This window comes from Periophthalmus magnuspinnatus, chromosome 16 (assembly GCF_009829125.3).
Source record: "Periophthalmus magnuspinnatus isolate fPerMag1 chromosome 16, fPerMag1.2.pri, whole genome shotgun sequence".
In the NCBI taxonomy this organism is placed as follows: domain Eukaryota; kingdom Metazoa; phylum Chordata; class Actinopteri; order Gobiiformes; family Gobiidae; genus Periophthalmus; species Periophthalmus magnuspinnatus.
This window is the reverse complement of record NC_047141.1, coordinates 3,307,274-3,332,818: the sequence shown is the minus strand read 5'-3', so window position 1 is coordinate 3,332,818 and position 25,545 is coordinate 3,307,274. Positions and strand designations below refer to the sequence as shown.

The following is a 25,545-nucleotide window of genomic DNA, read 5'->3' as shown; positions in this document are numbered from 1 at the left end:
GGCAGCTCCCTCAGCCACAAAGCGCATTGGTTCTTTGTACAACCAAGCAATCAAAATTATGGATCGAAAGCCAATCCGTTTTCATCATTGTCACATCCTTAAAAAATATAATCTATTAAGTTTTGAAAGTTTTACTAGTTTATGTTTTCTTAAATTATGTTTTAAGTGTATTCATAACTTGGCCCCAGAACCACTCAGTACATTTATACAAAGATTAAACAGCACCAGAGTGACAAGAGGCACCATAAACAAGAACTGTACAATCCCACAACGCAGAACCTCTTTTGGACAGTCCGCCTTTTCATATCAGAGCTGCAAACTGTGGAACTCACTGCCCACTGAAATAAAAAACATTTCTGAGTTGAAAATGTTCACCTCTAGGGTTAAGAAATGGCTGAAAATGAGTCAAAACTGTACCCACTTGTAAATAGGCAGTATGACAGAGAGAGAGAGAACGTGTGAGTGTTGAATGTATTTTTGTGCACTGATGTATCTATTTTATGGGGCAGGTGTTTTAATATATTTTGCATATTGGTGAATTGTGGAGAAGCTCAACCAGGGACGGGAGTTGAGAATTAGCTTTTGCTACAAACTCTATATGCATCACATCAGCTGCAATGTTCATGTTGTAACTATGTCAGATTGCATTGTCCCTGTCAAATAAATATATAAATAAATAAATAAATCATTTTGGTCTTAAATGTTCATATTAACCCGCTCTACATGATCCTGGGGTTTTTATTTCACTGTTGTGTCTGTAAATCAAGATATGAACATTAATAACAGACAAATCAAGCGCCTTCTTTCCGAGAGGTCGCTCCCGCTAGTGTTAGCAACAGGTTTGATTAAAAGCGTTGTTAAGTGCCCCCTTCCTGCTAAACCAGTGGTGTGGACGGGAAGGGGCATTACATTCATCAGCCTCGCTCCTTATTGGCTCTTTGGTTGCTATGATACTCGTGGCGTGTATAACTGCTCTAGCCTCGATGTGTTTCATTGGAGCTGAACGATGTGGGTGATGTCACACTCTATACAGTTTGGTATAAATATAACATATCAATAAATATTAAATATGATTGGCCCATAAAATGTGGTGATGTCATCTGAAACACAGCAACACATGTTCATGAGTCGTGTCAAGAGCGTGTCCAGATTCTTGACCATGAGCAGAATTTAGCCTGAAATAAGAAGCAACATTTTAAACCATCAAAATATATTGAAAAAAATTCAATATATGTCCAGTTTGTGACAAGTGACCCTCTGACCCTCTAACTTCTACCCATGCTCCTCTGCTCCTTTGACCCCTACTCCTCTGACCCCCTACTCCTCTGACCCCCTACTCCTCTGACCCTCTCCTCTGACCCCCTACTCCTCTGACCCCTGCTCCTCTGACCCTCTGACCCCCTACTCCTCTGACCCTCTCCTCTGCTCCTCTGACCCTCTTCTTCACTCCGTTGCACTTGTTCACATCACACAATCACAGATGCACTAAAAACACTATGCAACTAAAAACATGCAAAATTATATTTAGTTTTTATTTTATTTTCATTTTATTCGTGCAGCTCACCATGGCAACGGCAAAGGCTGAAGGCTGAAGGTTGAAGGCTGAAGACCAAAGCCTGGAGACTGAAGACTGAAGCCTGAGAGATCTTGCAGAGGAAATGAGTGCTTTAGAGCAGCACTTAAAGCACCAGAGGCAGGAAACCACTTTGTAACGTGACCACAACCACAGAACAAATGGAACTCACAACACACCATTATCAACTGTTACAAACTTAAAGTAAAAAAAACACACACATAATGCAAGATTTATTTATTTTTTAATTAAAAATACATTAAAGTATAACAGGAGCTACACCAAGTAGGCCGCAGGGTAGAACAGCTGCCTCAGCTGCCCTGACACACAGATGAGTCCCTGCTAATCAGTGCAATCCATTACACATTCACAGCAAGTGTTTTATAAATGAACCCTGGTTTAGTCCTGGTTTAGTCCTGGTTTAGTCCTGGTTTAGTCCTGGTTTAGCTCTGGTTTAGCTCTGGTTTAGTTCTGGTTCTGAATTATTCAAATTTGAGTCAGTGATATATCAGCCGTCTAGGTTCCAGTGAAACAAAGATAAATGAGTCTGAACTACATACATGTGCACATACATGTGTACATGTATGTGTGTACGTACATTTGTACATATATGTGTACAGAGACGTGTGTACATACATGTGTCCTTCTCTCCCTCTCACTCTCCTGACCCCGCCCATCTGGACCTTGGACTAAACCAGGATTAAACCAGGACTGAACCCAGACTGGTAAAAACTGGTAAAAATTGGTATTTGACTGTTCCCTTTCAGACTTGACCTTCACTCTCGAACCCCAGCGCTGCCGGCATGGGGTGGACGGACTGTGTGGACTTGATTGACATGTCCCTCATTAGAGCGGCCTCTGTCTCTTTCCGAGTCTCAACGAAACCGTGCAGCGGGCTGTAGTGCTGCCCCCTGTAGGACAACAATAGTATTTTAACCATGATTATTCATACAATAGGCTTTGGTATATGTCTCATATCACTTTAAGTAAAACCACATTTGTGTCTTATGACTTTAAAGCTACCATCTGTAACTGGACTGGCTGACGTCTGCCATCTACTAGTGAAAAAAATAAAATAAACTTACAGATGGAAGCTATAAGTAATTTCAGCGGAAATGTTGATTCAAGTGATTTGAACTGCAGTGTGAACAGTAACAAACGGTTTCATTTGACTTTTTCAGTTCTGGTCAGATTGTTGGTGGACATTGCCTTATATCTGTCTGAAGGGAGGAGCTAACTACACTGACGCCAACACACCTGTTTGTTTACAGTTTCTGTTTGTCTCTAGGTCTGTTGACCTACACTAAGTGTGAGTCCAGACCTGTCTCCCATTGAAAATGTGTGGCACATTATGAACCACAAAATATGACAACGGAGACCCCGGACTGCTGAGTAGCTGAAGTTGTACATTCAGTAAGAATGGGAAAGGATTCCTCCTGCAAAGCTTCAACAATTAGTGTCCTCAGGTCCCAAATGTTTATTGATTGTTGTTAAAAGTGAAAGTGATGTAACACAGTGGTAAACATGCCCCTGTCCCAGCTTTATTGGAATGTGTTGCAGACATCAAATTGAAAATGAGTGAATGTTTGCAGTAATATTATGTATATTTGAAGTAACGCTTCTGAGGGGGCAAGGGACAAAACTTCCCCTTTAATGTAATTCTTTAAACCCGTCTGGACCCCTATAGACCCGACCCTGTTACGTTTCACTGACCCTGCTCTGCTGCGCTGAATGTAGAGGGATGAGACCCTTTTCCACTCCTGGATCGAGGGCGTGTGGAGATCGTCTGGTTTGGTGCTGGTGAAGAAGCTTTCAACGTTCCGATTGGCCAGTTCCCGGGCGTGTTTTTCTGTGTACGAGTTTAAGGCAGAGTTCTCCTCTTGGGTGTAAAACCTCCAGAACTTTAACTGGTGGTAACCGACCGGAGACCAGCAACGAGCCAGACATGTGACCGCCAAATGAGAGAGGAAGATCGACCCAATCAGCAGCCAACCCACAATCTGAAGAGAGAGATGACAGATGAGACAGGATCAGACAGGTGAGACAGGATCAGACAGGTGAGACAGGATCAGACAGGTGAGACAGGATCAGACAGGTGAGACAGGCAGAAACAGAGGAGCAAAACCTGTTCATACCCCGGATGTATTATCGGCCCTGGCCCGTTCATACTCCGGGTGTATTATGGGCCGGGCCCGTTCATACTCCAGGTGTATTACTCCAGTACAAAGATCTGATTCAAACCTGTGACTCTGCTTTGAGCGTCAGGAGCACCTCCTTCCTCACATCTTCAGGTACTCCTCCATCATTTCCACAGGGGAAGGTTTGCAGTTCCTTCAGACAGTCCAACTCCCTCCTGCTCCCTTTACACAGGTGATGATTAAACAGCGTCACATTGGTCCCTGTCATGGCACACTCTATGAACGTCCCGTTCAGAAAAGCCACTGCAATCCAGGTGCTTGGAGCCAGAAAAGCAAAAGTCATAATCTGAAACAGCACGTTTCCCAGAGACTTAACTCTGCTCCAGTTGCTGCACACTTTACAGCTTTTGTGACACAAACCTGTTACCAGTTTCCATGTTTTCACAGACATAATGAAACCCAGAATGGTCAACGCCAAAGCAGGAACAAGCAAAAACACCAAGCCATACATGAAGTTGAGTTGGTTACAAGGGCATTTGAAAACCACATTTGAGAAAATCTGTTCTCCTCCTGCAGTGAGTAAAGCCACCAGGCCAAAGCTGAGGCTGCTCTGCTTGTTGGCGATGTTGAGGATAGTTTTAAATTTGTCCATTTCGCTGCAAAGATGAGACAGAGACAGATGCGACAGTGGCTGTGTTCCCTTTCACACTAGGGCATGTGACCCCTCCTCTTACCCTCTACTTCTCTAAAAAAACAGCTGCACTTTTGGTTTCACTGTGACATTTAGGGGAATCACATTGTTAAGTAAACTTAGAAATACTCAAGTTAAAGCTTTAGTTAAAGGTGTAATATGGAACTTTCCACCAACTACTTGTCTCCATGTAGATGTTAAAACACATTTTCTCTCCTCTGCACAGATCAGACTTTATATTGTTGTGTATTTGAACAGAGCTCGTGTTCTGTCTGCTCTCACTGCACAAAGAAACAGACATGAACATGAAAAATGAGTATCGAGTTTAGTATCGATTAGTGACTTTTGATACTTCTGACAAACCAAGCAGTAACATCTTCATGGAGACGACGATTTGATTATGTAACCCTAACCCATTTAGAAAAGTTACACAGTTCACCTTTAAACCACAAGACTGATTAGTAAGTTTGTGAATCAAAAAACACAATTACATTTGGTTGTATTTGAAAAGCCAAATCTCTGCTTTGGTGTAGGGCGACCAGCCTCAGTTTTTGGAGTTTGGTCATAATAAAAGTGAAAAGAGTAAAAGTAGTGTTGTCTAAGAGGAACAGAGTCATGCACTCGTACATTCATGAGAGTGTGACCTCTCAGATCCATCTACAATCAGGCATTAAAGGCACTTGATATAAAACCCCTTCGTTATCACCACTGAACAAAAAATGTTCAGTTACGACAGTTTAATTTTGTGTTCAAATCTAAGAAATTTATTCAGAATGATTAATAATGCAGCTCCACCTACTTTGAAAAAATATATTAAACTTTCTTCTGAACAAACTACTCAATCCACTCGGTCTCTGTGAAATGAAATTAGTTCCAAACAAATCCTTGGCCTTTGCTCAGTTGCCTTTTCATTTCAAACCATCAGACTGAGAATCAGCTCTGTACATTTTAGATAATCAAATGTATCTACATCAGTCTAGTTAATTTGTCATGTTCTGTTTCACTGTAAAAACCTGTGCATAATTCATTTTTTATATTGGTTTGGACTGTAGGAAACATACTGTATTGGACATGGAGACATTTATTGTATTTTACTGCTAATGTCAATGCTGAACTGTTAGTCTTATAATGTAATTGTAATGAAATGTGTTCACCTACCCAGGGACTGCTCATGGAAAGTAGCAGGAGCTAAATCTGGTACAAATTATCTTTTCTTTGATAAGATTAATGAATTTGTACAATAAAGAAAGAAAAGAGGAACAGAGTCATGCATGTGTTCTGATCATTTTCAAGCACGTTTTTCTGTATTTTGGTTCAATAGTCACAATTTATTTCCCTGTAGCACTGGCAGGTGTCAAACTGGTCAAAACTATGGACATCTGGGACATTTCTTGTAAAAACCTGGGACAAATCAATAGTTTTGGACACACTGACTAAACTGGGACCGTCCTGTTCTTTATACAGTCTGTGCTGAGTAGGGCCGACTGATCACTTTACTTCGGTGGCACTTGGTGAGATAACTGATGTCTGTGTAATCCCTCAGTCGTCCAGGTCTGATCCATAGTAAAAGCCAAAGTAAAATCTGTCTGCTGGACAAAAATCTAGTTTTGTGTTGCTGTAGTTCCAGCAGGCGCCGCTGCAGTGTGTGGCGCTGTGTCACTGTTTAAACCCAGACTGTGACTTCTTCACAGACGAAGGAGTGACCGGGCGGAGCGGTTGCAGATAGCTTAGCACGGTTAGCATCTGCAGTTTCTGATGCTTTTTCTCTCAAATCTGCGCTCATTTTTAACATTTAGCAATCCTGACAAGGGGACACAACCGTAACCTCGCATTCATCGGTAACTGTGACTGAAAACGGCCTTTAACATGGCAGAAAATACCGGTAAGTTGGTGCTAAACGCTAGCCTCTTAGCATTTCCAGGTCAAACTGCACTAATGGATCGTTTTATGAATATGTATACTAAATTTAAATGCTTAAATTAAACACTATATTCCTACTGCTGTAAGACTACATGGTTTAATCGCGTTTTCTTTGTGTAAAAGTGAGTGTATTTCTGTATTAAACACTGACTTGGTGCGTCTGAATTTTTTTTCCTATTTTCATTCAAAAATCTAACCCATAAATCTTTATATTTTCCCCTTAAATCTCTTCCTCTCAGAGAATGGCAGTAATCTGAGCTACTGCCAAGTGTTGACAACTATTTTCACTTACTACTTTTGCCGTTTTATTCTTTTTAACCCGTTTTTTGGTCAGAAGTATGAAACGGTTAAACTGTTATTTCTAATTTGGTTTGGAGATTTGTTTTTTAAAAAATAGAAATAATTCAGGTAGAATCTAAAAATACCATTAAAATAAATAAATAAAATCATAATGTATATTTCTGTCTCATTTTGCTGTAATAATGATGCTATCTTTATGATTTCATGTTTATATTGTAACTTGTTCATGCCTCTAGTTTACAAACGACTGTTTTCAAAATATTCAGTTATTTTGAAGTCAATTACTCGATTATTGGTGCAGCTCTAAAACATTTTGTGAGGCTTTTTACAGTTATGGCGCTATGAATTATGGTAGTATTACATTTTAATGTAATGATAATAGCTCTAACATGAACAGCTTTTATTTATTTAAAGTCTCACGGTGTAACTTTTTGGCCAAAAGAACTGACTAAGATGAAAGCATTTGTATTGCCCTAAAAAACAGAAAACGTACACCTTTACTGAGTGGGCTTGCATCTCCACAAACCTTATTCTTATTTGATGCCTGTTTCCATGGGAATATTGTTCCTTTGACTGTAATGTTCTTGTGTGTCTTTATCTTATTGTCTCAGCTCGTTTAACTTCATCTGCTCCTGTTTGTTCCTCAGAACAAAATGAGACCAAAAATGATGGCTCTTCTCCTGGAATGACTGACCAAGAAAAAGAAATGGCCACGAGTGCCTATGAAGCCTTTACGGTGACGCTTTAGTTTAGACAAAAACAGTGTCAAACCCTGACACTAACCATGACCTTGACCTTGACCTCTAAACACTAAACCCTAACTCTAACCCTGACACCCTGACCCCCTGACCCCGATCCTGACCCTTATACTTTTGTGACATTCTGGGGAATCAGAAGAAGATCATGTTTAAATATAATGTTTTTAATATATAAAGTTAAACAGTTAAAATTATTTAATGTGTGAATTATATACATTTGTTTAATTAGGTGAGTAATTTTGTCAGGTTTTAGTTTTAGATGTTACATTTACACTACAAGTTAAAAGTTTCGACACACCTCATTATTTTTATACTTTCTACATTTTATATACAAACACATCAAATATATGAAATAAGATATATGGATTTATGTAGCAAAAAAAAGTTTAATAACTACTATTTTAAAAAAATGTATATTTTTTGACAAAACAGACTTATTCAACTTTTTCTTTTATAACATCTTGCTTCATATATTTGATGTCTTCTGTGTGTATATTAAATGTAGAAAGTATTAAAAATAAAATGTAAAAGTTGAATGAGATGGCGTGTCCAAACCTTTGACTGGTCGTGTACCTATATTTCCATCTAATGTTGTGTGGTGCGTTTGGGGCAAGTTGGGAAATACGAGGACTCTGATTACTTTCTGTCTAATGTTGTGTGGTGGGTTTGTGGCAGGCTGGGAAATACGAGGACTCTCTGAAGCAGCTGGACTCACTCCAGGAGCTGAACAAAGAGGATTATAAGATTCCCATGAACCGCGCCGTGGTCGAGTTTTACAAGAGCGGCCAGACCACCACAGGGGCCCTCAAACAGACTCTACTGCGGCTCAAGAACCAGGTACAGCTCACAACAGGCTCACAACAGACTACTGAGGCTCAAGACCGAAGAATGGTTCAAGAGCCAGGTACGGTTCATAGCGGCTCATAACAGACTCTACTGAGGCTCAAGAACCGCAGTACTACACAGACTGGGGCCGACACACACCCACCGCCACACACACACACCCACCCCCACACACTGGGGCCGACACACACACACACACACACACATACACACCCCCACTGGGGCCGACACATACACACATACACCCCCACTGGGGCCGACACACACACACACGCATACACCCCCACTGGGGCCGACACACACACGCATACACCCCCACTGGGGCCGACACACACACACACACACACACACCCACTGGGGCCGACACTCACACACGCTCGTTTTCTTTTGGTCTTGATCGCTCCCTCTCTGCAGGTGCACTCGTCTGCAGAGGACGTGGATGGGCTGGACGATGTGGAGAACTGTATGCTGTATTATAATCAGGCCATTGTTCTGTACCACCTGAGGCAGTACTCTGAAGCAATCGCCATTGCAGAGAGGCTCTACCAGTTCCTCGAACCCTTTGGTACGTTTGTGTCTGACACAACATTACACTTATCGGATGGATGGATGGATGGAGAGGTAGAGAGTGTGTGTGCGTGTGTATAAGACAGAGGGGGATTCATTGCAGGCAAAGTGGGTAAAGTGTGATACACTGATCAGAAAAGGGACCTAACAACCAACCTATAGGTGTACTCATGCTCTAACCACAAAGCTATTACCAACTTAGTCCCAATTTACTTCCCGCTTTAGTCTCCCTTTAGTGAACCTTTAGCCCTTTTTTAGTCCCCGTTTAAGCCCCCTTTAGTCCTGTGTTTTCACTGTGTTATTTGCCCTAGAAGAGAGGTTTGCGCTGTGCGTGAGCTTCCTCCTCGTGGACTTGTACCTCATCACGTTTCAGCCGGAGAAGGCTCTGCACCTGCTCACGGTTCTGGACAAACTCAGCGTCCAGGGAGGAAGCAAGAACGGGAAAGAGGTTAGACACACCGCAATAAAACATGAAACTAACCTCAACCCCTAACCCTAATCTTAACCCCAACCCTTAACCCCAATCTTAACCCCAAACCCTAACCCCAACCCCTATCCCCTTATCTTAACCCTAACCCTGTCTGAAAGTGAAAACCCACAAGTGTTTAGTAGTATAATAACAAGCAGTAAACTATACTGCTGTTATGTTTATTATAGTACTAAACTGTACCACTGTTATGTATATTATAGTACTAAACTGTACTGCTCTTATGTTTATTATGAATGATGAATTATTATTTCACGCATAGAAAAAAGTGCCTTAAGTTCTACGTTCTCTGCATTTTTGTTTTTGTGAGTGAAAAAAACTGCTGCAGTTTTTACTTGCAAAATATGTAAAAAAAAAAAAAAAAAAATCTGAAATAATCTTAGTGTCACAATACTAAAAACTCACTCTTTCAACACTAAGGAATTCACTTGATGCAAGATACAATTCTGCTGAAGATAGAATGTGATTTTCATACAAACTCAGGACTTACTTATACTCTTATGCTCTTAATAAAGATCTTAATAAAGCTCTTATGCTCTTAAGCTCTTTTGCCCATTCTGATGATTCATTTTTTTTCAAATGAAAATCTAGTTTTGATGATATTTTTGTTTATCTGATTTTCAGTACTTTTGATAACACTAATATCTTATATATTAAGATAATGTTTTTTTTTAATTTTTTTTGCAGAACCACAATTCTAATAAAGAAGCAGCCAGTCAGAAGGCAGAGTTTGCAGCGATGATGGAAGGAGCCAAGTCTAAAATGCATCAAGTGAGATTTTACAGGTCTCCTATTACACAGAATGACTCTTGTAGCTTTAAACCATGTTATAATATGTTACCTCCTCAGAAACAGACCTGGAGTTGTTTTCTTTCATTCACACATGTTTAAGTAAAACTTTATTATTGGTCTGTCTACATCTCCAGAGCTCAAAATGCTCTGTTTCAACTTGTGATGTCATGAAGTGGTAGTTTTCAAGTTAACAGCTCCGTTTACCTTTAGTTCAGTAGAGATGGACAATTCCAGGACTGAAATCATTCAAATGATTCTAGTGAAGGAGTATGGAGTTTAAAAACACAGTGGAGCACTTCCTGTATTTATTTTATTTATTTATTTATTTGATAGGGACAATGCACATTAATGAACATCTGTTGTGAACAAATGTAAATATGCCGGATTATAGCTACAGAGCTAATTTACATCCGCAGTCCCCAGGCAGGTAAAGAGTACAACAAATACATCACATTAGTACAATATACAAGAGTTAAAAAGTGAGAAGTAGAGTTTAAAAAAAAAAAAAAAAAAAAAAAAAGGTAAGAAAAGTAAGAAGGGAGGTCCATGTATTGATTAGTGATCACATGACTGATTTGATTTCAGCCAGAGTTTGAGTTGAGTTTTAAAAGTGGATAATGTGGAGCACTCTCTTATTTGAAGTGGAATGCCATTCCAGATCTTACTCGCCTTCACAGAAAGAGCATTTTGTCCAAAGGCAGTTTTTCTATAGGGCACCTCACAGTCTCCTCTGGACGAGGCCCTGGTCCTCATGCTTCGGGTGTTTTTTGTTTTGAAAAGGTCTGACATGGGAGGTGGGGCTAATCCATGTAGCACTTTGTAGATAAAACATGCATATTTAAAATGTTTAAAATGATCAAAACTAAAAAGATTATGCTTTTTTAAAATATTACAAACATGGAAAGAAAGGGGTTTCCTATCAAAGACCTTTAGGGATTTTTTGTAGAGTGATTCCATTATTTTGAGTGTATTTAAATTTGTTAAAGACCAACTTGTGATACAGTATTCAATGTGAGATAATATCATTGATTGGAGAAACACTCTGGCAGCATCAAGGGTTATAAATGGCCTAATTTGCTTAAAATTTAGGAGATTGTATTAGCACACGATGACATCACAAGGTGGAACAGAGTGTTTTCAGTTTGAGAGAAGAACTCGTTCTAAATATGCAAGGTTTGTGTGTTAAACATGTGTGAATGCAGCACAACACAACTCCAGGTCTGTTTATGATGAGGACACATTAAAACAGAGATCAGAGTCTAGCAGTGTAACATGGTCCTTTTTAAATGATGATCTGTTTTTGTGTTTTTGTGTAAGTTTACACTTCTTTCTCCCTCTTCTCCCTCAGTACAAAGTCCGGGCGTACATCCAGATGAAGTCGTCCAAAGCCTGCAAACGTGAAATCAAGTCTGTCATGAACACAGCTGGAAATGTGAGTCAGTGGGTTTTAATGTAAGAATTACACATCAGATCTAAAGTGATCACCTGACCATGGCTAATGCTAATGCTACGGAGCAGTCTATTACAAAAACAGACACGCAAACGTATTACAATTTTTCTTTAATTCTCTTCTAATTTTGCTGTATGCCTTGACATTGCAGCTCTGGTGTTAGCAGCAGCTGTAATTAACTACGTCCTACTTTTACACCAGAGGAATGTGATGCTCTTAAAGTGATCTGATTTATATCTGTTTTATATTTTATAATACTGCAATAGTGAAGTGTTGTCCCAAGCTGCGGAGGACAGCACCACCTTGTGGCCCTTGTGTTTGTTCACTAAGTCCAGTTAGAAGCACCAGTTTATTCTATAGTGGTGCAAATACAGTGATATACCATATATATAAAAAAAAAAAAAATAACAAGAGTATTTTTGTGGTCATCACATGCCCCCTACTGGTTTCCATCTGACTCTGAGCTGAGCCAACAGCGCCACCATTACATCAGAGATGAAACACAAATTTGGCTCCTATACTTATTTGCATTAATGAAATGATGCAGATTTGTATGTATGGTCTGAATATGAAGGAGTGGGTATGAAATGTACATGTCTTCAATGTGAGGCCAAATTAACTCAACAAATTAACTAATGGGGATTGTGTAATTTAACGAAATGTGCAGTATTTTAGTGTTGGACCTTTTTGTGACCCCGGCCCTTTGAAACAACAGATGGAAATCATCCTCTGTGCTTTAATCTGGTGTGTTTACATGTAACATGCACTGTTCCAATCAAATACTTGAATAACCCCCAGTTAGCTGCCTAGCTACAATATATTTAATGGCTTTAGCTCTCTAGGCTTCTATAGGCATATCCAGAATGACATATGTGTTTTACAGACTCACATCTGTCTGGTCTTCACTAACTGTTTGAACGTGATCGTCCAATCAGATTTGTTTATTTTAGTGATGCATGTGAAACAAAGGACCTCATTGGTCACCATCATTTACAATTGAAATGTCATTTTTCTCACTGGTTCTGCAGAAATCCTCCATGTTTTTCAGCATCTGTGATATTTTTGTCTTTTATTGTTTATGATATGGCTGGACCATGTCTGTCCCTGATTGGCTAATGTACCTGAATCAGCTGTGACCAGACTCACATCTTCAGAAAATATTGAAGAAGTGTGTTCTGGATCTCAGACAACCTATAGTCTATATCAGTGGTGTCCAAACTTTTTTCATTAAGGGCCACATATAAAAACACAGTCACAGCTGAGGGCCATAGACTGGAAACCGACACTGTGAATACTTCAAATCTGCATTATTATTACAAGTTACAATGAACCACTAGATCTTTATTCATACTTACATCCTCAGTGGAACACAATGAATATTTGATATGGGCTTGTTAAAGTAGATTTTCAGAAATATACAGTAAAAAGTACTGTTTTAAGGTAATATGGGTCAATACACCTGGAAGCTTGAGGACCAAGAAAAATTGGTCTGAGGGCCGCATTTGGCCACTGGGCCACAGTTTGGACACTTGCCTGGTCTATATCAATGTATAGCATGCACGTCTAAATCCTCTGGAGCACGGTACTGCATCTTCTTTATGACTTCTGATCATGTTCTCTTTGTTTCTCCTTCAGTCTGCGCCGTCGCTCTTCCTTAAAAGTAACTTTGAATATTTACGAGGAAACTACAGAAAAGCAGTGAAACTCCTCAACAGCTCCAACATCGCAGAGCACCCAGGACCCCTCAAGACGGGTACAGATATGTCACCATCTCAAAATATTCTTTGATACACGATAAACTTTTTATCAAGACATCATAAAACACTGAGATCTGAATTCTTTCAAGAGTATTCTACAGTAATATATTTACTTTTTATGCCAAAACAAAACCAAAACATTTACAGACCCTCTAATTATAATTAGCAGGACAATCCCCCAGATATGAGTCTGTGATGGCCCGTGCCTGCCCCTGATGGTCTGTGTTCTTTTAGTACTGAATAATCGATCAATAATTGTTTGAAAAGTTTTATATGGAATAACTGCAGAAAGGAGAAGACATGGGGTTTTATCTGAAGAGAATCATGAGTTTAAGCTGTTGTTTACCTACAGACTAGTGTTTTTATGAACAGTGCAGGTATAGTCTTGTGAGTGAATAGTTTTCAGAGCTTTTGCCATGCCCTTTTTTACTAAGTTAATCAATTGATGGAACCTAGAATCATCTTCAGACTTTGTTGATGTTTCCTATGCAGCCTATAGGGGCACTGCTGTCTCTCTTCGTTTAATCTTTGTCCTGTCTGCTTCTGGTCCAGGTGAATGTGTGCGCTGCATGTTCTGGAACAATCTGGGCTGCATTCACTTTGCGATGGGCAAACATAACCTGGGCATTTTCTACTTCAAGAAGGCGCTGCAAGAGAACGACCACACGTGTGCCCAGCTCGGAGACGGAGGCAGCGGACCAGGTGAATAACATGCACATGCACTTGTCCCACTCCAGAGAATATATGAGTGTGTATATGTGTGTGTAAGATGCATATCACATTTGGATCAGTTTTGTCGTGTGTTATTTTTAAGCATCAAAATAAGAATTGGAACTGAAAGAGCTGGATTCCTAAAAACATCTGCATTTTTCATAAAATTCTTCCATAACTGTGACTTGGCCTCAGTGTTAAACCATTGAATACAATGATGTCATGTGACTGAAGATTATAACCATCGTGACCTAACCCCAGCCCCGTTTTACCTTTATCCTGTTGTGTTTGCAGCTAAGAAGTTCGCTGGGATCCCCATGTGTGCGCTGCTCTCAAACAAACGCTATGAGCTGCTTTATAACTGTGGGATCCAGCTGCTCCACATCGGGAGGCCTCTGGCTGCATTTGAGTGTCTGATGGAGGCCGTTCAGGTGTATCACTCCAACCCCCGACTCTGGCTACGGCTCGCAGAGTGCTGCATCTGTGCCAACAAAGGGGTACGTATATGCAGCCATGTACAGCCGACATACACCCAACATATTCTGAGCGACGAGGGGTGTGAGGGTTAGACTTTTGACGAGAGTCTGTGAGGGAGATGACTCCGGACAGAACCTATAGTAAATTTAGTGGAGCTCTGATGTTTAGACACTTTTTAAACTAACCAATCGTTATTTTATATTAACTTATGAATACGTCTTTTTATGTTTAACCCGGTTTAACCTTTTGTTTCGCATGTCTGTTCAGGGCTCGGAGCAGGAGAGTAAAGGCCTCCCCTGTAAAAAAGGAATTGTCCAATCCATTGCGGGACAGGGCTACCACCGCAAGATCATCCTCGCCTCTCAGTCTGCTCAGAGCTCCCCCTACAGGTCAGTGTTCACACCTGTCTGAACAGCAGGGCTTTAATGGAAGCACCAATACATTTTTTCAGATACTGATTCTGACACTATAGTCTCAGGTATTGGTATCTGCAGATATTTAAAACTAAAGGAAATAAATGCTATTTTCAAACAATAAAATGAGACAAAACTGATCTGAATCTATTATGTAGCGGTTACTATGTGGTATATACATAATTTTGTAGCTGAGCGATTCAGTCTCTGTTACGGTTTGGGAGGAGATAACAGTCACAGTCTTACTACTGGGTTTGTGATCAATAAAATGGTTTATAATTAGAAAGGGGACAGAAGTCTCCTGTGCAGCCTTTACAAAAATATAAATACATTATCTTTATTACAATAAAGTTGGAAAATATCATATTCATAAAGTGGTAAACTTCACTTCCTGTGTGCTCTGATCCACCATGGCTGCCTGATCACCTGCCAGACCCTCCTGTTTTCCCCTCTCTTTCACTAGATAAAAGTTAAGTACCTGAGCTTTAAATGAGCCCTATTATGCTTGTATGTGCTGTATAGTTTTAATCTGACACATGTTATCATTTTAAATTGCAATATTTATCTAAAACGACCTAATAAAAGAACCAAGTCCGCTGACTTCCATGTTAGTCAACTTCGATTGGGAACTGCAGTTTTCTGAGTGCTGCTTTTGACTGTCGATCATGGGATCCTCTTACAAAGATTAGAGGACTGGGTGGGTGTTACTGCCCCTGCCCCTAGCTGAGCTGGGTCGTAACAAACAAGGTGGAAAAATTGTAAAACTAAAGTTATAATTTATTTAAAAGGAAAGTTAAAGTGAAAACTAACAAAAAGAGGCTCTTAACAGAGTAGTTCAAGGTATAACTTAAAGTAATACAGCTAACAAAACTATATAGCTTACAAAAACACAAAAAGAAACCCAGAACTAGTCAAAGGACTACAAGTGTCTCAATTTACAAAGTCTTCACATTAACTCAGAGACACAGAACAAAAGTGGCATGCTGTTCACTGACAGAACCCAGCTGCCAGAAGGGGCAGGATGGGGGTCCTTTTAAAGGTGTGGCAGCTGCAGGTGAAGGCCCGGGAGTGGCCAGGCTCTCGGGCCTTCACTCAACTGGTTCAAGTCTTATCTAGAAGACAGGGACTACTTTGTTGAAATTGGAAAATGTGTCTCAGATAAAATGTCCCTGACCTGTGGAGTGCCACAGGAGTCAATCCTAGGACCCCTGTTGTTCAATCTCTACATGCTGCCGTTAAACCTGTTAATACGCAGCAGTAATGTGTCCTTCCACAACTCTGTAGATGACACTCAGATCTATGTCTCACTGCAGCCGGTGAATATGGACCAGTGGATTCACTCACTGCATCCAACAGATCAGTGTGTGGATGTGAAACAACTTTCTCCAGCTAAACTCAGACAAGACTCAAGTCATCATCTTTGGCCACAGAAACATAGAGAAAGTGTCAGCAGTCACCTCCAGTCTCTCTAAAACCTTCAAATCAGGCAAAAAATCTGGACTCAGACTTGAACTTTAACAGCCCACATCAAATTGATCTGCAGCTTTTTACCATCCAAAAACATTGCAAAAAATCTAAAGTATATTGTCAAATCCAGACTTGGAGAGACTTATCCATGTATGTATCTTCAGTAGGTTGGACAACTGTAACGTCCTGCTCACTGGCCTCTCCAAACGAGCCTTAAGACAGAACAGTACATCCAGAACACTGCTGCTCAGGTCCTGACTAGAACCAGGAAGTACTTCATACGTGTCCTGTGGCTCAGGTCTCTGGCTCCTGTGGCTCAGAGAATAGACTTTAAAGCAGCTCTGTGTGAACAAGACTCTCCATGGATGAGCACCATTGAACATCTCGCACATGTTAGAGCCACATGAACCATCTCACATGAGGAGGACTTCAGGGACCGGCCTTCTGTTGGTGTGCAGGGTCCAAACGGTTCTGTTTAGCTGTGCATGTGACTGAAAGGGTTTTATTCTGCCTCTTCTCTTTTAATGTTCATTTTATGATGATTATTTATGTTTTGATTTATTTTATTTTTTTCTTATTCTCTAAAGCACTTTGAATTATTTTGTGAGTTGTGCTATACAAATAAACTTGCCTTGCCTGACGTCGCCATAAACACCATCACAGCAAAGCGCCGCATGCTGTCGTCACTCCCTATGGACAGCTGCACATCACATTAGCGAGCAGCCCGTTTTCTTTCATTTGTACCAAAATGACTACGCAGCGCTGCTGAATCCTACGAGTATCACCGATTAAGAAAATAAAACTGGAGATGTCTTGAAAACAGGACAATAAAGATTACTGAAGCATGAATCACTCTAAATAACTATGCTGTTACAGCTACATAATTTTAATCACAAACACATGATCCAAACTCATTCTTCTTAAAGTGAAAGTCGTTTTGTGTGTGTTGCAGTGAGGGTCAGTCTGCTGCCATCCCTGTGGCCAGTATGGAATTTGCAGCCATCTGCCTCAGAAATGCCTTACTGTTACTCCCAGAAGATCAGCAACAGGACGCCAAAACAGATGCCGGGTCTAAGGGTTCCAGTCAATCCGGAAGTACAGAGAGTGGCAGTGAGAACAGCGATGCCTGCAGGTCAGAACGCACAACTACACCTTCAAACTCTGACACAAAGCACCACAAGGTGTATAAATGGACTATACTAGGACTACACCAAGACTAACAGGATTATACCAGGACTACATCGAGACTGTAACAGGACTATACCTGGACCACACTAGGATGGTACCAGGACGGTACCAGGACTGTACCAGGGGACTGTACCAGTTAAACTAAGGACTACCCCAGGACTGTAAACTGCGACCTGGTCTGTAATTTGGACTAAACGGTTAATTCAGTATTTATAAACAACCAACCCAAAGGAGGACTGAACCCGGACTGAACCCGGACTGAACCCGGACTGAACCCGGACTGAACCCGGACTGAACCCGGACTGAACCCGGACTGAACCCGGACTGAACCCGGACTGAACCCGGACTGAACCCGGACTGAACCCGGACTGAACCCGGACTGAACCCGGATTCCTGTGTTTCAGTGGTAAAGGTCAGGATGCAGATAAGTTCCTGTCTGCAGCACCGTCGTCTCCTCTTCGGAAACAGGAAGTGGAAAACCTCAGGTAGAGCTTCACTTCCTGTGTGCTCTGATCCAATATCACTGCTCTGTTCACCTGCCTGACCCTGTTTGTCCCACTCCTCTCCCCTCCTCCTCTCTCATCCTCTCCACGCCCTCCTCCTCTGTCCTTCTCTTCCAGGTGTTCGATCTTGGCCTGCAGTGCGTACGTGGCTCTAGCGTTGGGTGATAATCTCATGTCTCTGAATCACGCTGAGAAACTACTGCACCAGCCAAAAGTCTCGGGGTCCCTGAAGTGAGTGACGCTGAAGGGGCGGGGGTATTGAGGGGCGGGGCTATGCATCAGATACAGGCTGTGTCCCATTTCAACAGTTGAACACTTCGTCAGGTGCATTGAAGGGCACTTATGTAACTTCCGGCGCGACAAGGCCTGTCCCATTTCATGCACCCGACGAATGCGGCCAAAATTGTGCCCTGCGTTTCCATAGAGATCAGCCGTGAACGAAACGTGCATCTGAGCACACTTCACGCGCTACTATGTCCCATCATGCACTGCGTGTGACTTCTTTTACGGGAGAAACAAGGTATATTTTCTTAAAGTTGTCTAATACCAGCTACAATTGTGAAAAATCACCTCAAACGTTATATTTGCCTATTGATATTCAAAGGGAAAGATTAATTCCTTACTTCATTCAATCCAAACAGAAATAAATGCCTGCGACCATGACACCTTAAGTCTTTTTCAATTAAATATTAAAGAATTAAAAATAAAACTGGAATTATTTCAGTGTCCATTTTACAACTTTAGTTCATGAGTCAACAGACGTATACCTCCTTAGTCAGCAGCGGTCACAGTTGCTAGGCGATGTAACGTAAGCTACATAACGTAAGCTACGTAACATAAGCGCACATAGAGCGGTTGAAGTATACTCCGTGGCATAGGCCTGTCCCATTTCGGCACAATGGCGGCTACTCGGAGGAGTACCCTTTGTCACCGGGTACTTCAAACAATACTTCGCAGGGTACTTTGAAGTGTGCATTTGTCAAATTGGGACACGGCCACAGTTGTGAAAAGAAGACATATTTTGCAAATCGGCTTTAGGAGCATTCTACCATGTTATAAAGCTGTTCCCTCATCAAAAACATCCCTCAAGAGGTTTTCCATGCATGTTTGAGTAATCTAGCACTCCAGGTATTGTAACCCTCCTTACTGTTAGCAGTATGAGGCCGTACAAGGCTCCACCCACAAGCCTACATTACCCACGCTCGCACACGGCAATTTTTTTAATGTACAAAACAGGATACAAAACAATACACTACAATTCACAAACCTGAAGTTGGCCTGAAACACTTCTGTATAGATATGATGCTTGATGCTGATGAATGCTGTTTAAAATGAACTAGTTCTGTTTTCTGTTTTTTATATTTATTTCTGGTCTGATACCGATGTTGGTACTTTGGCTTTAAGCATCTTGATATATATTGATTTAAATATAATTTATTTTCTTTAAAAATAACGTAAAAAAAATGATCCAAATGTGTTTTGTAATTACAGTGAAAATACAAGTTTTTAATATTATGAGACGTTTGGGGCCCACGTTGGCAAGGCAAGTTTATTTGTACAGCACAATTCATATACAAAGTAATTCAAAGTGTTTTACAGAATAAGAAAGACATTAAAATCACAATACAACAAATCTAAACATAAATAATCATCATAAATTGAACATTAAAAGCGAAGAGGCAGAATAAAACCCTTAGTCATATGCACGGATAAACAACAGTTTTGAATAGAATGCATTTATTGTCACTATACACATATACAACACCATACACATTTACAGCGAGATTAAAAACAACCCTCCAATACAGACATGGGACACTTACAACACAGTATAACTAAAATAGATCAGACATTAAAACACCCCAGACTACAACTCTCGGTCAAACAAAATTTACAAGGGGGGGGGGACTTTTTTTGAGTCTGGTGGTCCTTGCTTTGATGGACCTATAGCGCCTTCCCGAGGGCAGCAGATGAAACAAATCGAAGCCAGGGTGGGAGCTGTCCTTAGTAATGTTTTTGGCCCTGCTGAGGCAGCGGGAGGTGTAAATATCCATCAGGGAGGGGAGAGGGCAGCCGATGATCTTTTGGGCTGTCTTGACCACCCTCTGAAGCCTTACCGTACTGTAATACAGTATGTCAGCAGGGTCCTTTAGGCTCTGTAAGAGGATCCCATGATCGACAGTGTCAAAAGCAGCACTCAGATCTAACAAGATCAAGATTGAGACTTTGCCTGCATCAGTGTTCAGGTGGATGTCATTTGTCACCTTGATAAGTGCAGTTTCAGTGCTGTGGTGGGTCTAAAACCTGACTGGAAAACACTAAAGCCTAAACATCTGCCTAAAATGGCAGATTTGAGATTGGTTGGTTGGTAATTGTTTAGTATTGTGGCATCAAGACTGCTCTTCTTTAGGGAGAGGCTTGATAAGTTTTCAAAGCTCTTGGGAATGTTTGCATTGTTAATATGTCACTTCAATCTGGAACAAGTGGTGACTGCGAACTGTTGAGCACAAACTTTATAAATCTAGTAGGTAATAGCATGTAGATGAACTCGGACTGGTGATGATCTCTTGGACAGTTTTGTCAGTTAGAGGTGCTAAGTGAGTCAGCTCTAAGTGTCTAGGTTGCTGCAGGATTTTTATTTGTGTTGTGGCTTGGCAAAGTTCATGGCATTTTTAATGCCCTGAAACTTGTCATTAAAGAATACTGCAAACTAATTGCACTTAGATGTGGAAATTAGTTCTAATGGCAGCAGAGGGTCTGTTTACCGTTGCAAACAGGACACAAGAGTTGTTACTGCTAATTCCAGCACTCCCTGTTCTGTGCCCTGACCGAGTCATCATTCCTCCACTTATCTTTAACCATTTTAATCTTTCAAGATTTCAGTCTGTTCCATTCTGATGTCAATTGTACCCACATGCACAATCAACTTTTTAACTCCTCGGTGTGTTGACAAAACTTTTGGGAGGAGTTTTGTAATCTCAGAATCAGTGTGACTGGGATAGGAGTAAGTTTGGATTCCTCTGTGAGTCACATCTCTGATAGCACAGTCTCCTAACAGCAGCGAATCTCTGACCTTGACATTTGGCACTGATTTCCTGTCTTCCTGTCTGCAATGAAGTAGGCAAAAGAGCCCATTTCCTGTTTGTATGTTAACGTCAGTCTGTGACAGTGGTAAAAATCTGTTTGTAAAGACAAGAATGCCAAGCCAACGCAACAAATGATAAAAGACAATGCTAATATAGTTACATTACCCAAAATACAGCTTAGAGTTCTGGAAAAGACACTGTATCAGTCAGGTTTAAATTGAAACAAACAAAAATCCGTCCTTGTAGCTCATTTGTTGTTGATGGTTCCAACAGTTCAACAGGTTTGATTAACAGCATCGCTAACACTAGTGGGAGCCTCGGGAAAAGAAGGTGTCTGAATTGTCTCTTAGTGATGTGTATATCTTAATTTACAGACACAATAGTGAAATAAAAACCCAGGATCATGTAGAGCAGGTTAATATGAACATTTAAGACCAAAATAATGACTCTGACAGCAGCTGTTACAGAGAGAGGGGACACAGTTTTTCAACAAAGACAGTCTATAGACTGGCTACACAAAACACTACATTTATCCCATATCTTAAACTCTAGTTTATATCACGTGTTGAACAGACTCTAAAATTCCTGTACTTGGTCCTCCCCGTCAGGTTCCTGGGTCACTTGTACGCCGCCGAGGCTCTGATCTCATTGGACAGAATCTCTGACGCCATTTCTCACCTGAACCCTGAGCATGTGATTGACGTGTCGATGGGCGTGTGCACCAGTGACCAAGAGCAAGGTATTTAAATCCTAAACCCTGGGTTTAGTCCTCGTTTAATCCTCCCGGATTAACTGTTATTATATAAAATAAATGTTATTAAAATACAGTATTTGATGAAAATGTCACATGACTCTGGGACTTCTCTGGACCAACAGCCTCACAATGACAATCATCATGTGTTTTTTTTTCAGGCTCAGACAAGGGAGACGAGCCCGGAGAGTCCTGTAAGTATAAGTAGTACTATTACTAATACTATTACTATTAATATAACCCTGACCTGCCCAGCTTTTGTTCTGCTTTAGTCCTGGTGTGGTCCTGGTGTGGTCCTGGTCTACACCTGGTCTACACCTGGTTTACACCTGGTCTGGTCCTTTAGTGCTGATGTCGTTCTTTCCTCCAGCAGGGAAGCAGACTCCTCTGTGTTACCCGAGCTCGGTGGCCTCTGCTCGAGCGATGGTTCTGTTTAACTTGGGCAGCGCCTACTGCCTCCGGAGCGAGTACGAGAAGGCACGCAAGTGTCTGCACCAGGTACTACACCACGCAGAGTATTGCGGAGTGCCACCCTGCGGAGTGCCACCCTGCGGAGTGCCACCCTGCGGAGTGCCACCCTGCGGAGTGCCACCCTGCGGAGTGCCACCCTGCGGAGTGCCACCCTGCGGAGTGCCACCCTGCGGAGTGCCACCCTGCGGAGTGCACCCCTTTTTGTTCACTTTCTCCCAGTGTATTTATAGATGGATGGTTTTCTGTTTTACTGCTGTTTACATTTAGCCAAATGTAAAATGAGTTCACACGATTATGAATGAATGCCAGTAATACTAATAAAAAGTCATCTTTAAATCTTGCATTTAGAAACCATTTTTGTTTTCAGGCAGCGTCGATGTTGAACACTAAAGAGATCCCTCCTGAGGCCATTCTTCTGGGAGTTTACCTCGAGCTTCAGAACGGTGAGACTTTTATCTTTAGACTTTTCCCTCAAATCACAAATGTTCATCTGAACATTGATTCATGTTCCCACTGTGCACCACGATTTTCTAAAGCGGAACTCAGCGGTCATTTTAGATCAATATAGTGATTTAAAATGGTGCTATAGTGCCCCCTACAGAATAGGACATACATTTTTATGGACGAAAAGTTTGTTTGTAAAAAATTCTATTTGGTCATCTCAATCAAAAAACTCTGTGGAAACGTGCATTTTTAACCATGTTGCCATGGTGATGCCAGTGTTATTAATGGGACATTTTGGGATTATTCCCATTAAAATGAGACAAAACTTGTGCCAAATTTCACTTTACTCGATACTAATGACTCTTCAGGTTGTCCTGATCAAAAAAGACAATGGAAACACTATTGTATGGTATACACGAGGTTTTTCACTGGTGATGCAGCAAAGCACCCATGTGATCTTCATGTTATCCTTATGTCAACATTTCCAAATTTTCTTAAATTTCAATAAAACAATTGATTAGTTTAACTGAAGGTGAAATTTGATGCTTTTGACTTTTTTGACTAGAATGACCTGAAAAGTCTCTGTGCCAAAGTTGAATTTTGTACAGTGTTGCCATGGTGATGAAGTGTGTCAGTACTAGGGTGTTTTGATTTTGTTTTCCAATAGAAAAGTTCCATAATGCACCTTTTTTAAAACTCATTTTTCCTGTGGTCTGTAGGAAACACTCAGCTTGCTCTACAGATCATCAAAAGGAACCAGCTCCTGCCATCGGCTCTGCTCAGAGTCTCTCCAGAGTCCTGCAAAAAGTCAGCCCAAAACACAACGCTCTCCTCCCCATTCACCCAGAGGAAATGACAGGACAAGACCAGGAACTGGACCCTCCTCAACACTTAAACCCCCCCAAGACCCCAACACTTAAACCCCCCCAAGACCCCAGGACCAGGTCTGGACTGGGTCGTGTGGACTATTAAATAAATTTTATTTCCTCCACTCTCAGTCTCGACTGATTTTAACTCTGCAGCGAATGTTTTAGGCAGTTTTCATTTTCATTTTTACTACAGCCCTCCTCTGGTGGCTCCTCCCCCTGTGGCCACTTCCCAAATGGCTCCTCCCCTATGACTGCTCCTCTCCCTGTGGCCACTTCCCTGGTGGCTCCTCTCCCTATGACCCCACCCCCTCTGGCTCCTCCCTCTGTGGCTCCTCCTCCTTTGGCCCAGGACAGATCAGCTGAGTGTCCTGGATGTGTGAAATTCCATTTTGTATTTCCATATACTTTTCAAACAAACTGAAAGCTTGCTGGTTTGAGTCCCGCTCCGACCAGTGCATACTGTTGTGTCCTTAGGCGAGATACGTCGCCCACCTCACCTGTGAATGCACTGGAAAAAATCAAATCTTAGCAGTATTAAAACTTTTCACATTTTTATAAGTCTGTGGGGAAATGAATGGGATCCAGAAGTGTCCACGGTAGATGCCTCACTCCTTGGCTCCCCCCGGTGGTGATGGAGAGCGTCGCCAGAGCCGTTTCACTACAATGCTGCTTTAATCAGTTTAATCCTCCCTGTATCATGTTTTCTGAATCTGTAAATGTCCAACATGAATAAACTCAAATATCTATGAAAATGCATCACATGGATTTTATTTAAATATAAATAAAATAAAAAATCAAGGCCCAATGTATTTATAAAAAATCAATTTCATTTGAAGAGATGTACAAAAAAAGACTGATAGTGAAGATACTGAAAGCACAGAATCCTGAAATGGCTTTTAAAATATATCTATGCTCAAACCATTGGACACACACCCTCTGTTTTCTTTCTTTTAATACTTTCTACTTTTTAAATACATGCAAAACATCAAAGATATGAAGCAAGGTATTTAGAATTATGTAGCAAATAAACAATCCAACTTTTTTATAAGTCGTATTCAAACCCTCAGTGTTGTCAGTTTGCTTTGTGGACAAACACTTGTCCCCGAGATGGTTTTCACTTTTCAGCTGTGACAGGGTCAGAAGCAGTGACCAAAGGGAAGATTTTAGGTTTTAAAAATGTTTATTTTTGTTCACTACATTCACTACATGACGTGTGTCATTCATAGTTCTTATGCTTCAGTGAGAATCTACAGCGTGAATAATCCTGGAAATAAAGAAAATAAACAACTGTTTTGACTGGCCGTGTTTTTTATAAACAGAACAGACAGACGACACATCAAAACTTTTTTCAAAAACATCTCGGATTTTACAGGTTTTTAATTCTACTGAAGGTTATGATTTACCTCCTGGTTGGACACAGCAGCAGATATCTGTAGAGGTATGTTACCTAGCAACCATAATGTAAACAAGGGTCAAAACTTTACATTACACAACAGTGCTTATTTGACAAAAATAAATTACCTATTTTGTTGAATCAATATTTAAATGTCCTATATCACACTGATCGGTTCTTTCTCATCTCAAACAGACCGGGAGTTATGTTTTAACCTGAGTTATTCTCTCAAACAGAAAAACACTATTCCACCTTGTGATGTCATGAACTGGTAATACAGGAAGTGCTCCACTGTGTTTTTAAACTCCATACACCCTCACAATGGACATTTGGATGATTTCAATCCTGGAATTGCCAATCTCTACTGAACTAAAGGTAAAAGGAGCTGTTAACTTGAAAACTACCTCTTGATGACATCACAAGGTGAAACAGAGCATTTTGAGCTTTGGAGATGTAGATGACTAATAATAAAGTGTTACTTAAACATGTGTGAATT

The 25,545-nt window shown here is 40.9% G+C and overlaps 2 protein-coding genes across 5 annotated transcripts; one reads left to right on the top strand and one right to left on the bottom strand.

The window, feature by feature from the left end:
• Window positions 1–1,861: 1,861 nt before the first annotated feature.
• calhm6 (calcium homeostasis modulator family member 6) lies at window positions 1,862–4,393 on the bottom strand. The gene is made up of 3 exons (XM_033980766.2): window positions 3,815–4,393; window positions 3,287–3,573; window positions 1,862–2,484 (listed from the first exon to the last, which is right to left on the bottom strand). Exons 1-3 carry the CDS (start codon window positions 4,361–4,363, stop codon window positions 2,337–2,339), a joined length of 984 nt encoding a protein of 327 aa, XP_033836657.1. The 5' UTR covers window positions 4,364–4,393; the 3' UTR covers window positions 1,862–2,336.
• Window positions 4,394–6,082: 1,689 nt separating this feature from the next.
• cnot10 (CCR4-NOT transcription complex, subunit 10) lies at window positions 6,083–24,411 on the top strand. Of its 4 annotated transcripts, none has more exons than XM_033980733.2 (19): window positions 6,083–6,284; window positions 7,270–7,358; window positions 8,056–8,217; window positions 8,638–8,788; window positions 9,105–9,238; window positions 9,965–10,048; window positions 11,418–11,501; window positions 13,155–13,272; window positions 13,829–13,978; window positions 14,282–14,484; window positions 14,732–14,853; window positions 17,297–17,476; window positions 17,937–18,017; window positions 18,153–18,266; window positions 21,730–21,860; window positions 22,034–22,066; window positions 22,246–22,370; window positions 22,711–22,786; window positions 23,507–24,411. In XM_033980733.2, exons 1-19 carry the CDS (start codon window positions 6,269–6,271, stop codon window positions 23,641–23,643), a joined length of 2,190 nt encoding a protein of 729 aa, XP_033836624.1. In that variant the 5' UTR covers window positions 6,083–6,268; the 3' UTR covers window positions 23,644–24,411. The 4 variants fall into 4 exon arrangements, with proteins under 4 accessions (XP_033836624.1, XP_033836623.1, XP_055083916.1 ...); XM_033980732.2 differs by having other exon boundaries at window positions 22,243–22,370; XM_055227941.1 differs by having other exon boundaries at window positions 9,102–9,238; window positions 23,507–24,001.
• Window positions 24,412–25,545: the final 1,134 nt, after the last annotated feature.